Raw genomic sequence first — 13,030 nt, 5'->3', positions numbered from 1 at the left:
CCTCTGGCATTGCCTGAGTCAATGAGTATCTGGTTAAAGGAGTTCTGTCACCATACTAGATGAAAAAAGTTGGGAGTACAAGAGCTGCTGAAATTACCCCCAAAACTTTTAGAATAACTCTCTTCTTTTGCTTAAAGGTATTTTTTGTTTATATAAAATGTAAATTGTTTGATGGGAATCTGAGTCCAACTACAAAAAGTGAAGAACGTATCCTCAGAAACTCATTTTATTCCAGAGTATAATGGGAAATACTCTGATTTGAAACTAATGTATACCATTAATCTTTCTGGCATAAAAGGTGAATTATTTTGTAGATAAAATATAAAAGATCAATTTTCAGCATGCTGTGCAGGTAATTAGGCATGCAACTTCTTCTGTGTATGGAATAACCCACAACAATGAGAGCAGTGCCAGAGACCTATGTAATGTCTTGCAATTTCAATCTACACATTTAACAAGAATATTGAAATGTTTCAGCTTGAAGTGGGATCCTTGCAATTTCAGCTAGCACCTAATTTTCATTTTTAAATGGAATATGGTAACAGTCTGCTTTTTTGATTCTGAAATGAGCTAACATGATGTTAAAACAAAAAAAAAAAAAAAAAAAGGAAAAAAAAGATGCAGTTCCTTGAATGTAGTTACATCGGGAACTGTATCTACCATGCCACAGCTATAGGCTGATGTAGTGGTGATCAGACAATCCAGGTGGTTACCTCAGCATAGCTGCCACCAGTGACTAAGCTCCAGCACCGTAAAACAGTCCATAAAGAAAGGTCTGTCCTTCTCTGTACTCAACATTTTGTACAGTTTTTCCTAAAGACTTTCAAAGCAACACCAAATGCAAAGCACACAACTGTAACTGAAAAGTAGATGTTTCTAAGCTCATCCTTGGGAAACACAGATATTCAAGACTGGCAGCATTCTTTCCTTATTAATACAAAAGACAAACTCACGTTAAGTACAGTTCCAAACAGTGTAACCACTGGAAAAGCAGCTCAGCAATACAGCCTTGCCTACTGCCTTTTTCGTGCCCTCGTCCTTGCCCTCTCCTGTCACACGTGTGATTTGACCATTAGCTAGTGCTAAGTTTCAAACCGAACGTGACCTTGTAATACAGAAGTGCTCCTTAACTGGCAGGTTAAATGTTGCTTGGTGCTCTGAAGGAAATCCAGACACTAATGGAAAAGTCTAACAAAGTGCTTTTCTGCATTTGGGTTCCAGTGCTGAATAAAATCCCAATTTCTTTTGCCCTGTAGCTGTGAGGGATGATGGATTAGTTTCTCTTTATCACATTTCTAAACTAATTGTTTCAGACTAGCAATGTCATTCAAAATGTACTGGCTCTGATCAAATTGTTCATACTCCGGACGTATGCACAAAAGTAGGAAACTGCATTAGGAAGCAATATTTAAGCATATACCCATTAGCCATATCCATTTCAAATGACAAATTATTCTTTTAATCACATCCCTAGAACTTTATATGCGATCGCTCAGAGCATTTTCTAACAGCTCTGTTGTGCCTTCTCAACAGTTGAAAGTATTTTAAATTGCTTCTTGCGTATAATAATTGAGGATAAAAAGATGACAGTTTAGCTTGTTGTTCAAATATAACACATCTGATTTATTCTGAATGTTAAATACTAGTGACATAAACTAAGGAAAATACACAAGTGTAAATTTTCAAAGAAATATTCTAACGCTTATAGTGGTAGTAGTAATTAGTGACAAACTTCTACATGTATGAGTTCAAATTTCTTTGGAAAAACTCATTTAGGAGAAGTTACTTGGGAAACCCTTGTGAAAAACAATTACTTTCTGTACTCTTGTTAACAATGCAGTGATCAGCTCTGAGTGTGTGCTGGGATTGCAGCCTCTCCCTCCTGCCACATTCTAATCAATTATCCTATTTCTAAAAGAAAAATTAAAATATTTTAGTAGAGAAGATAAAAGTGATAGAAAAATCCAAAGAAACAACATAGGGATAAAAAAAATTTTGGAAGAGAAGAGGCATAAACCCATTTGTGCATATGCATTTTAACATGGAGTTAATAAAGGGTTCTGTAAAGAATGTGGAGTGGTACTTGGCTTGTCTAGTTTGCCCTTTCCCAAACTGGAAACATGCATCTGCTGCTACAGGTTTCTTAGACCAGTTATAGATTTTCACCCTAGCTTAAAAGCACATAGCATACAGTAGCTGCACATGTCGTACAAATACATAAATAAGAATATATTAATTTCAGTCAATTTTACTTCAGCCTGGAACACAGGCATATCAACAGAAAAGGTGCATTAGCAAGACTGGATTAGATAAAGAGCAGAAAACAGAGAAAGCGTCTCTCTGCAGCATTGGTTTGTTACTGGTGATGAGAATAAGGCTTTGACAGAGAGAAATCATTGTAAACTCCAGCTGTGAACATGTATTATTGTCTCTTGTATGGACAAATATAAGTGTCTCTCAGGTATCATTTGATTTCAAACTGTCAGCTGGAATTTGTGCTGCTGCTGATGACGACACCAGAAGGGCTATTGCAAAACATATATATTTTTAATAAAAACACCGTATCTCCTTGGCAGATTGAGAACGGCTTGAGAACGCTGTGGAACAATTTTTAAGGCCACTGCTTTTACAATATTCAACTTGCTATTCTCCTTAGAATGCATTTTTGAGCAAAAACCTCATAATGTGCCTACTGCAAGGATGATTTATTGTTCATGCCCAGATGAGTGTCATCCACAATCTGCAACAAAAGCAAAAGTAGATGTGCAAAGACAGGCTGCTTTGCACCTACTGAAAACACACAGATGGGCAGGAGAAAAACTATTCTGGAGTTCTCTCAGCTTGGTGTTGCTTTGTTTTAAAGGTATGAAATGTTTACAAAGCCCGCAAAATTAATTCAATACACAGCTCCTTGAAAAAATCACACATTGTGATTCAAGAGTTGTGGAAAAGAAATAAATAGCCAAAGCCTCAAAATATTTCTGGCGTTTGAGATACTTTCCATGCTATGTTATTCATGAAGCATGGTCTTGCTGGAACTTGCAGGTCTCCAAATGGCAGTACAGAGACATGAGCAAAATTTGCAAGTCTAAATACTAATTTGCAACAGACATGACATTATTCACTGAATGATTTGTCATACCAAGCAGTGAGCAATAAATTGGGATCTATTTTTCAGTAATCTAATATTGTTTCAAACCAGCATGCCACAGCTTTAAAATAATAAGCTGTGAGCTAGATTGATCACTATCATTCAAATATGGCCTCATTTATCAATTAAGTCTTCATTTGTCGGAGCATGATATTAAGATGGAGAACATTTTTTCTTCTGCATTTATGTAGAAATATATTTGCCATATTGGAGGAAATAGGAATACACGTCACACACAGCTAATCATGAATACAAAGCAAGTGGAATTTCCTCCCAGAGCTGTAGGCAACAGTTTGTTGGCTCCACAACATTCTTGCCATTTACTTAAGTTCTTGTGGGTTATGTTCACATCTCATATTGTATCCACCAACACAGAACTTACTCCTCGCTCTTCAGGCAAGTCCGAATGCCTTGAAAAGTGTGAATAACCATCACAAAAATCTTTACCTCTACCTTTATCATAATTTTCTCCGTGTATAAAGCAGCTCTGAAATCAACCCAGACAACATTAGGAACACTATGAAACACTGCTTTCTCCAAATAATAGAGAAAACCTCAAATTAATAACATCTTCTGAAATCCAAATTCACTGTTAAATTAGTAAAATGGACTGTATTAAACTAATAGAAAACATAATATTAAGATAATAGAAATCATAATGCCTGAAGACAAAACTACATGATAATCAAGACACACACGGAGTAGCATTAGTAGGTAATACCCTAAAGGAACTTCCAGATTTGCTTTACTTGGGGCTTTGTCAGTCCTTAGATACTGATTTTGGAACAAAATCAATAGTAGAGAAAAATCATTTTTAGATCTCCATATGTCTAGCCTTTTCAGTTCTTGGCAGAATGGAAAAAATTAGCATTTCATGATTTTTTTTAAACCTGCTGCACGTTATTATACAAAATTTAATATTAGATATGTTGAGATGTTTGCTACATCAGCACTCCTTGAAAACCATCAAAGTCATACCAGTAGCACGTTAGAAAGTCAAAACAGCTGTATAGAATTTAATGATTATAACAATTGAGAAAGACAGCAATAGACCTACATAAATCAATTTTAGATGTCATATTACCTTTCAAATATGTGTGGGTCATGACTTGTGAAAAAAAATGTCTTTTAACAGGTTACCTCTGACAGAATTAAAATTATATACAGAAATATTGTCAGTATCTGCAGAACAATGACCAATGAGCACCTTAATTATCCAAACATCGCTGTTCAATTAGAATACAACTTAACACAAAGATAAGAAAAAAATGCACTTAAATTATTAAAACTTTTTACTTCAGTTTTACTTAGAAACCCCAAACCAATAGCAACCACTGAGTCACACAGACATCTCCATTCAGTTAGAGCTATAACACAAAAACAAAAAAACACCATAAAGATAGGGAACATCTTCACAATGTCAGTCATTCATTCCATCTCCCATTCAGTAAATCTCAAACAAGACTGCTAAAACAAGGAATGATAAAAAGGGAAAATGCATTAACTCTTAAGAAAATATTTGAGTGGTTTGTAATGCAGCTTACATTTAAACACAGAACGAAAAAATGGATTGGTGCACTCAGCTGGAAGCATCGAACACCCTTTTCACTAACAGCAAGTTAAATGGAATTTCACTGTTGGTTGAAATGGTAGATGTCCATACCCTCATGGACAAAAGTATTGCCAATTGCATGAGTAATCTGCTCCCCACTGAAATGGATATTCTTATTACTTACATCAGTATTTGTAGCTAAGATAAGCCAAAAAGTATGCCAAACTGCAGAAGGGAAACAATTTCATTTTTCCATACTACAAACTGCTATTTCTTCTGTGATGAACATTGGTTTATATTTTAACTGGAATATTGTATATAGAAGAATAATCACAATTTAATCAAATCTCTTCTCAAAAGCTTCTTAAACCTAAGTGCAAATCCCCAGCAAGCTAACAAGAGCTTAGAAATTGTGCAAAGCAGCAAAACATACAAGAACAATATTTTGGAGGCTAAAGGGAGAGAGAAAACAAGGTATTTGAGAAGGTTTTCAGAATTAGTATTGCATAGAATTTGTACACTTACTTGATAGCTCAGTGCAACAAATACAGAATCAAATAATAATAGTAATGATCGGCCTACAGATGTGGAAAGGGCTGAACAACCATCAGAACCCCAAATAGCTCAGGTCAACTCTCTCTAAACTATCCCAGACAGATTATTAACTCATTCTTAAAAATAACAAACTCATTCTTAAAAATAACAAACTTCACTGGTTAATGCTCCAATTCACACACAAATCTGAGGATTCTCAATTCTACTTGATAATTCACAGAGCTCTTTTTTGCACATGAATAACACCGTTAGTGTGGGGGTGTCAATCAAATCCCATCTGCTGACTGTGAAGGAAATCCTCACCTCTCCCACCTGTTGATTTAAACCTCAGCTCTGAGCAACGTGAGCATGTTTTACATTGCCTCCTCTTTAACACCTCAAATGTTCATAGTGCAGAGCTGTAGTTAGTTATGTGGCCACCTCTATGCACAAATGCATGGCATGCGAGTGTGGGAATGGTTGGGGTGATTCAGGCTCTGGACTGCACATAGAAGCAAAATTTAATCATTCTAATTCTTACAGATAGAGAGGAGAATGACCCATTTTCTCAGCAGCTAAAAGACAAAGCTGTTGTAAGGCTATAAAGATGATTTAAGAGTACATATCGGTTTGGAGAGAGAAAAATTCTGCAAGCTCAGACAGTTGTAAAATTGCCACTTTATGGCTGTGTCTGCTCTGCCAAATTTAAGAGGCCACAATACCTGTATTATTGTATTCACAGTGTTTAGCTTATATTACCAGGTCTTTGCAATCAAGTCTAATGTTTAATGTCACAGAACTTCAATAATGAGACTCTTTATCAATAAAAACCAAACCAAACAGCAACAAAAAACAAACAAGAATAGTTATTTCCAAATATTACAGGAGGCTCAATAATAATTAGTTGAAAACTGAAGACAGATAAATGATAAAACGTCCTTGCAACTTCTGGTTCCCAAAGAATCCATATAACTGGCTTTCTCTTCCCCTCGAGACGGCAATGTTTTAATTATATCAGCATCAGTGCATTACGCTACAAAATGCCTTAGTTTCAAGAAAACATGCATAGACTAGAATAACAACAGACAAGAACAGAATCTTTGCAACTGTCTGGCCATAGAGAAAACTAGATTCACTGAGGCTTGGCAATTGTGAAATTGGGTAGAATTTAACTCAAGAAAAGACTCAGTTAATTACTGGAAATATCATAAAGATCGGACATGTTAAATGCACAGTAATTGCCAGGGACAGAAAGGCAGTTCAAGATAAAAGTAAATTCTCCTGGGTGCTGCCTTCCCATTTCTTCTCCACTAGCTTTGGGTTTGTTTTCTTTCTCTTTGCATTTACTTCAGGAAAGCAGGTTTCGCTCTCGCTTTCCCTGATGGACCTCCCTGCCAGGTTTCTGCAGTGACACACAGACATTTCCCCATCCCGACAACCGGCCCCGGTGGAAACAGAAAGCCGCGGGTGCCCCTTACCTCCTGCACGAGGTGGCGTGCCACAGAGCAGCACAACTCCCTGCCCCTCTCGCACTGACACCGCGCTCCTCATCTTCGTCCGGGAGCTCTCAGGATCTGTTTTTGAAAAAAAGATGAGCTGGATGTTAGGAGACAGAAAGGCAAAGTGCACAGGGTTTCATGTTCTCTAGCTCTTGGTATCGACTCTCAGGATGCCAAGAGGTTCAGCGATTTCAGCAGCGCACAGCAGAAGAAATGGCTGTTCTGTACAAGTGAGGATGACAGAATTGGGACTGAAGGAAATAATTTACAAGAACATAATGAACAGATCCTATGGGTAACTTTGTTCTTACGCTAGGCTTACGCCACCCTAATTATGCTAACTAAAAAGGAGTCATAAAAACGGGTCTTTAAGCCACTGTTTCTTCTGAAATGAAGGCTCTGATGAAAATAGCATCACAATCCTACTGAGCTCCTTAACCAACTGTATGTTAATGCTAATAATGCAGCTATAGGGAAGAAGGATGCATGTCTTTAAACAGAAAAAAACTCAACCACCTCCCCACAGGCAGCATTATCAGGCTCATTCCTTGCAGCATGGCTAAGGTGAGCGCCTTGCTCCTCAGCATCCTGACCTGGCGCCCGGCCTTGTTTCGGGTCTCCTGGGATCATTTTAAGCTGTATAAGAGGGGAAACAATTGCTGCTGGCTATGCATAAATGCAAAATTGTAGAGCAGCGGGATTTGTTATAACTTTAAATTAACTTTCACTCTAAACTTATGACTCAAGATCTGAGAAAGTATGGCCTCGTTGTAACCCTGAATTAAGCTGGATATAACCATCAATACGCACTGACAGTGAGGTTCTACCCTAAGAGAGACTTTTCCCCGAATAATCTCATAATAAAGCCAAACAGAACGCGCTTCAAACAGCACTAAGTCAGCTAGTAATCTAAAACAGTTTTGTCTATAACTTTATAAAGGATATTAATACGTACAGATGCTCAAAAACCTCGAGGTGTCCTTAAAATAAGTCTGGCTTTATAACAAAGCATAACAGCAGTGAATTGACCAGCAATAGCTATTTCCCAAAACGTAATATTTTTTAATATTGAAAAGCAACAGCTGCTACAGCCAGCACACAGTGATTAGAATTTCAATGCTTCATTAAAAAAAAATAATACATTTATTGCCACAATAAGATATTGTTCTGCTATTCTTTGTTACTGAACATAGGAGGGTTTCTTAAAAGGGCTGCTTTCAGCTTTCCAGCTGAATTTCTCTGCAAATGCATTTCAAGGACCAATGTCTTCTCTCACATAATAAGTTTGCATCCTTCAGCTGGACGTGTTTTGGAGTTTGTAAACAACCGCAACTGAACTGATTTTTCTAACGGATCAAAATAGTCTGTGCCACAATTTGTTTCAGGCCTGGTAAGCATCCTTCTCTTCCCTCCATCACGATATAAACACCATAGCCCTCCTGAACAATTCCACCATGTCATGAAGTGGGGAACAAAAAGCACCCCCGGTACCTACATCCCTGCTGGGCAGCAAAAGGATGGCTACAAAAGCCCATGCTGGGCTGTGGAGCACCAACCAGAACGGGCAAAGATTTCCAATGACACCTTCACTTGCAACCTTGTGACTTTTCCCTTCTTGGATTATAGACCTTTGTTTGCTGGCATACCCCAGAGCAGGAAAGACATGCTACTCCTTATTTGGACAAAAACAGCTATGCAATTTGGATTTTAAAACTCAGAAGTATATGTAATTAATGCATAAAATGAACAGACTGGATTTTACCCTCTTACACACAACCGCTACAAGTCGTAAATCTCATGTATTGCTTCTGTAATTAATATGAACTAGTTCATCACTGCTTTCTGAGCATGTACGTTCATTTATTGCAAATGCAGCTCTTTAGAAACACAGCTGTCTCTGTGTCCAACACACCATGGGACTAGGCTGGAGCAAGTGGGAAGGGAGCGACATGGGGAACGCGTGCTCCGACGCGCACAGTGTGACCCCGCCGGCACCCTGCTGTGACCCAGTCTGATCTGCTGCAGTTTTGGGCTGCAGCAGGTATTCATCACTGATTGCAGGTGAAGACTGGTGTCATGGGGGAATATTTTTTTTGGGAAACATGAGGCAAGCAGAATCCATCAGAAAACAAAGAATATGAGCCCCATTACAATGAAAGAGTGATTTTTCGTTAATTAGCAGGAAGTTCTCAGTCGCACCTTGCAGAGTGCTTGAAGTACCAGACTAATCAGACAGCTGCAGAAATATCATCACTTAATTCATTTAGATACCTTCGTGATCACCAGTACTGGCTGCTGGCACTTCAAAAATAATTATAAATTACCACGGAAAATGGCACCAACATCATCTATTAGTATTATGCAACAAAGTCCAAGCCTCTGACCTTGGAAAGTGTTTCTTGCTAATATACAAGATTCTGGTCGGATTTTCAGGGGTCTCTGTAGCATAATTCAAAGTATTATACAGGTCAAAGCCAGACTTTCTCTGTGGAACAGCAGGAGATATGTTTAAATAAAGCCAGTATCCCCAAAGCAGTAACATGAGGGAGTAGTGCTGTATCTTCTTACAAAACCAAATGCAATTGAATGAAATCAATGGCAAGGAATATTAAGTTCCCATAAAACTGATGTGGTAAACAAAATACTGTAAAATGTGGGAAAATAATGGAAATGATTTTCTTTTACAAATTGAATCGTTTCTCTGAAATGATGGGCTCTTATCCCACAAATGTCTTAATAGGTCAAACACAGCTGGAAACAAGGAATGAAGGTAAGAACAGGACAGAGGATGGCTTTGGGAAGTCTTCGGGACGTGGTGAGTCACAAAACAATGCAGTTTTCAGCATGTTTCTGTGCAGTGCTATGCAAGATGAGGAAAGGCCCCTTCAGAAGCAGCGATGGCCGTGCCTTGTGTCACCTCTGGCCAAGGAGCTCCAGGCTGGAGGAGCACTGCAGGAGGCACTGATCATCCAATATTTACTGACCAAAAAGTGGGGAGAAGGGGTGTTTGCTTTGCTTCGTCTCCCATCTGGCCTTGGTTCTCCTCTCTCTTCCCGTAACTTCCTCTTGCACCCCAGCACAACACAGGATGGCAATAGCCCACTGTCCTGTGTCAAGCAGTGTATGTCTGCATTTTATCTATTGATAGATGGATGTTCTTATTCGTCACTGTATTTGTACAAGGGTTTTATCTGCTTTCTCAAGCTGGACACTGAAATTAAGTGTTTTAATTAGCTTTGCTTGCCTACATCTTTTTAATTGTTCCTTGTGTTTGTTATGGCCCAATTGTTTCCTTTCATCTGCAATGTTATCATTCCAGTAGGAAACAAGCAGCTTTATTACGTAACTTGGTCAGGTAAAATCTCTAATCTTAACACTGAAAATAGTTTGGTAAAAATGTTATAGAGTCAGTTTTTACAAGAAATAACATTCAACTTAAAACTAATCTAGAACACTGTAATTTGAAAAGTAGATGTTTTTATTCTAAATGTCAAAGTACAAAAAGGCAATAAAGCTTACAGTTTGCAACTGAATCATTTTGGATTCCTGAAACAGCATTGTCCTCTCTGTTCCCCTAATACCTGCATTTGCCTCATTGCTTTAAGTACATGAAGTTGCATCAACTGAAATACACAGACCACTGTGATAAAATGGAACAACAAAAAAAAAGTGTAGTTCAGGTTTATTGGGAAGACTTTTGTTCATTTCAGGCAGCATAATCAAATGTGTTCTTGTTCATACAAACAGCAAGGATATAGAACCTTGCTATCCCATTGGCTTCTCTCCAGTCAGGTTTCAAGCCTCAAGCATGATGCTAAGAAAGATTTCAGAAATATGGAGCAAAAGTATCACATGTACCATTTATACTGCTACTACCCTGGAATAAGAAGTTCATTGATACATGTCATAATTATAAAGAGGTATTTAAAATTAGGAGTGGCAGAGCGTACAGAACCTAAATCATGTTGTAGAAGGTAAAATGTGTTCACCTGCTGTCAACAGGTTAGGAAGAAAAAAAAGTGATGTCCTGGAGATGAACAGGATTTCCACCAGGTTTCCAACTCCATGTCGCCCAGAAGCAACCAAACATCTAATCACATTTAGATCAATTGATATTTATTGTCAACACACGTTTATTAGCAATTCTACTATGTTTTGATAACTGCAGAAAAATGGTTCATGCTCCACAAACAAAAGCGTCCCCTGACAGGCAGACGAAATATGTATTCCATTACTTTATTAGACTCATTCTTCAATGCAGCAGAACTTGTTAAATATATTTTATATATAATTTTCTACTGGTACGATGTTCAAGTACCTCAAATGAGCCAGAGATCCAAATCTTAACTGTTTCCTTCAATATATAATTCTAAAGGATGAACTTTGTTCGATGTCAGCACATAATTAAGTACTAATTTACAACCAGGTCGCCTTAGTACAAGTCACATTATTTAAAAAGAAATGAAACACCAATCTCTCAGCTCTCGAGAATAACAGCCTAAGCACATTGTAATAGCTATGCTGGTAGTGACAACTTCTGGAGAAAATAAGATAAATCTGTTTCTTTTTTGAAAGTGCTTTCCCACCACCTACATTGCTTACGCACACAGACATTCCCCGCTACTCTGTATCCCAAACTTGGCTCTATCAAGGCATTTCCAGGATCATTTTATACCTCAAGACAGATACTAGCAACTCAATGTATACTTGACATAATTTTAAGCTCCCTAAAAATACTTCTGTCTGCTTAGGGAAGGAGAAAGGAGCTGGGATACGTGCTCAGTTAGCCGGAACACACTGCCTGCAGAGCTACTGCACAGGAACAAGTGCAATACATGTAGAGCTGCACAGGGGGAAAGCCAGTCCTTCTGCTGACTTCACTGGATCAAGCCTGTAAGAATAATGTGGGGAGGAGCGAAAGGGAACAAAAATTATCTCTATAATCATCAATTATTGTTGGGAGGTGGAAAAAAAAAAAGAAGAAAAACGTTAACAGCACAAAACTGAACACTGCTGAAATCACACAGGAACTGTGTGCTTTGTCACTGGAGAAGAAGTTTGCTGCCTACTGGAGAACTATCTCCATAGTTTCATTTTTGTCATGCTGGTATTACAGGGAAATCATATAATTTCACAGCAACCTCTACAAAATCTCTTGATGCCATGACACATTGCTGAACTTTTATTTTATAGAACAATTATCTGTAGGAAGGTAACTATACGTTACATATACACTGAAATATTCTTGAAGCCCCATTTTAGTACGAGAGGAGCAGCTCCCCCATGACTGGCATACTTCCACGGCACAGGAGCAGACAGCACCTGAGCATCGCTCATTTGAATATGGGAGCTCAGTATCTCATATCAGCAGAAGTGATGCTAATAAAATGCAGCAAACTTATCCACAGAGCCGGTGGGACAGGGACGAGGACCTGCAGATTGTGGCTGGTGATTGCAACCAGTGTCTGACAGCAAGTCATGCACGCTGAGCAGGCTCTAACAGCAGCAACTCTCAGAAGCAAACTTATTTATGGAACACTCGCACTCCTCAGCTCCACTTAGCCACTTGGGGTACAGCAAAAAACATGCAACAGGAAATAAACACGGTTACACCAATTAGGTGAGAATCATAAAGCAAAGTCTCTGTTACATAAACACACATGAAAACCTAAAAACACATAGGCACAGATACATCAGAGTGGATATGAAATTCCAGGGTACAAAAAGGCGGAAGAGACTGCAGAAATAAGGGAGAAAAAAGGGAATGAAGAGAGATGAGATGGGTTTGTGGGCTGCATGGAACAGAAGGAAGAGATCAGAGATAGCAGAGAAAAGGAGCAGTAGGGAAACATCAATACATGTTGACTCAACTTCTATGCTATCTGATGAGCAGATTTCCTCCCTCCCCCCCTTTTGTTAAAGGCATTTTGCATTGGCAAAAATACACTGAAAAGAACAGGAAAAAGCAACACTGCAAGGAAAATGCATGTTTTGAAGGAAAAAGGATTCTCCAGTATTTCCAAAAATATACCTTCTCAGATTTCAAATTATCTGGGAATTATCCCTTTACTCAAATTTACTGAACAAAGCAACTCAAGCAATTTAAGAAATACCTCAGGAGGGAACAATGTTTGCTCAAGCAAATTATCTCACAGCCGAGTTCTCACATGAAACAATATTGTCCCCCCAAAGCCTTCCTAGAAGAAGCTCTATGAATATCCTGACAGTCTCTAAAGCGCCTCTATCATTAACTACTCGTGGCCACGCAGTGGGTTTAGGTTTAGTGTTGAACTA

The 13,030-nt window shown here is 38.4% G+C and overlaps 1 protein-coding gene across 2 annotated transcripts in view; it reads right to left on the bottom strand.

Moving 5' to 3' along the window:
* The window catches only part of LOC137862385 (contactin-3-like), a 96,800-nt gene that overhangs the window by 40,641 nt on the left and 43,129 nt on the right, over positions 1 to 13,030 (bottom strand). For both annotated transcript variants that reach the window (XM_068694384.1, XM_068694385.1), the window contains exon 3: positions 6,716 to 6,811. In XM_068694384.1, coding sequence (XP_068550485.1) covers positions 6,716 to 6,811 — 96 coding nt within the window. The remainder of the gene's footprint in view (positions 1 to 6,715; positions 6,812 to 13,030) is intronic.

The sequence above is a fragment of the Anas acuta genome, chromosome 11 (assembly GCF_963932015.1).
Source record: "Anas acuta chromosome 11, bAnaAcu1.1, whole genome shotgun sequence".
NCBI classification, from domain to species: Eukaryota; Metazoa; Chordata; class Aves; order Anseriformes; family Anatidae; genus Anas; species Anas acuta.
This window is presented reverse-complemented; position numbering and strand designations above follow the sequence as displayed.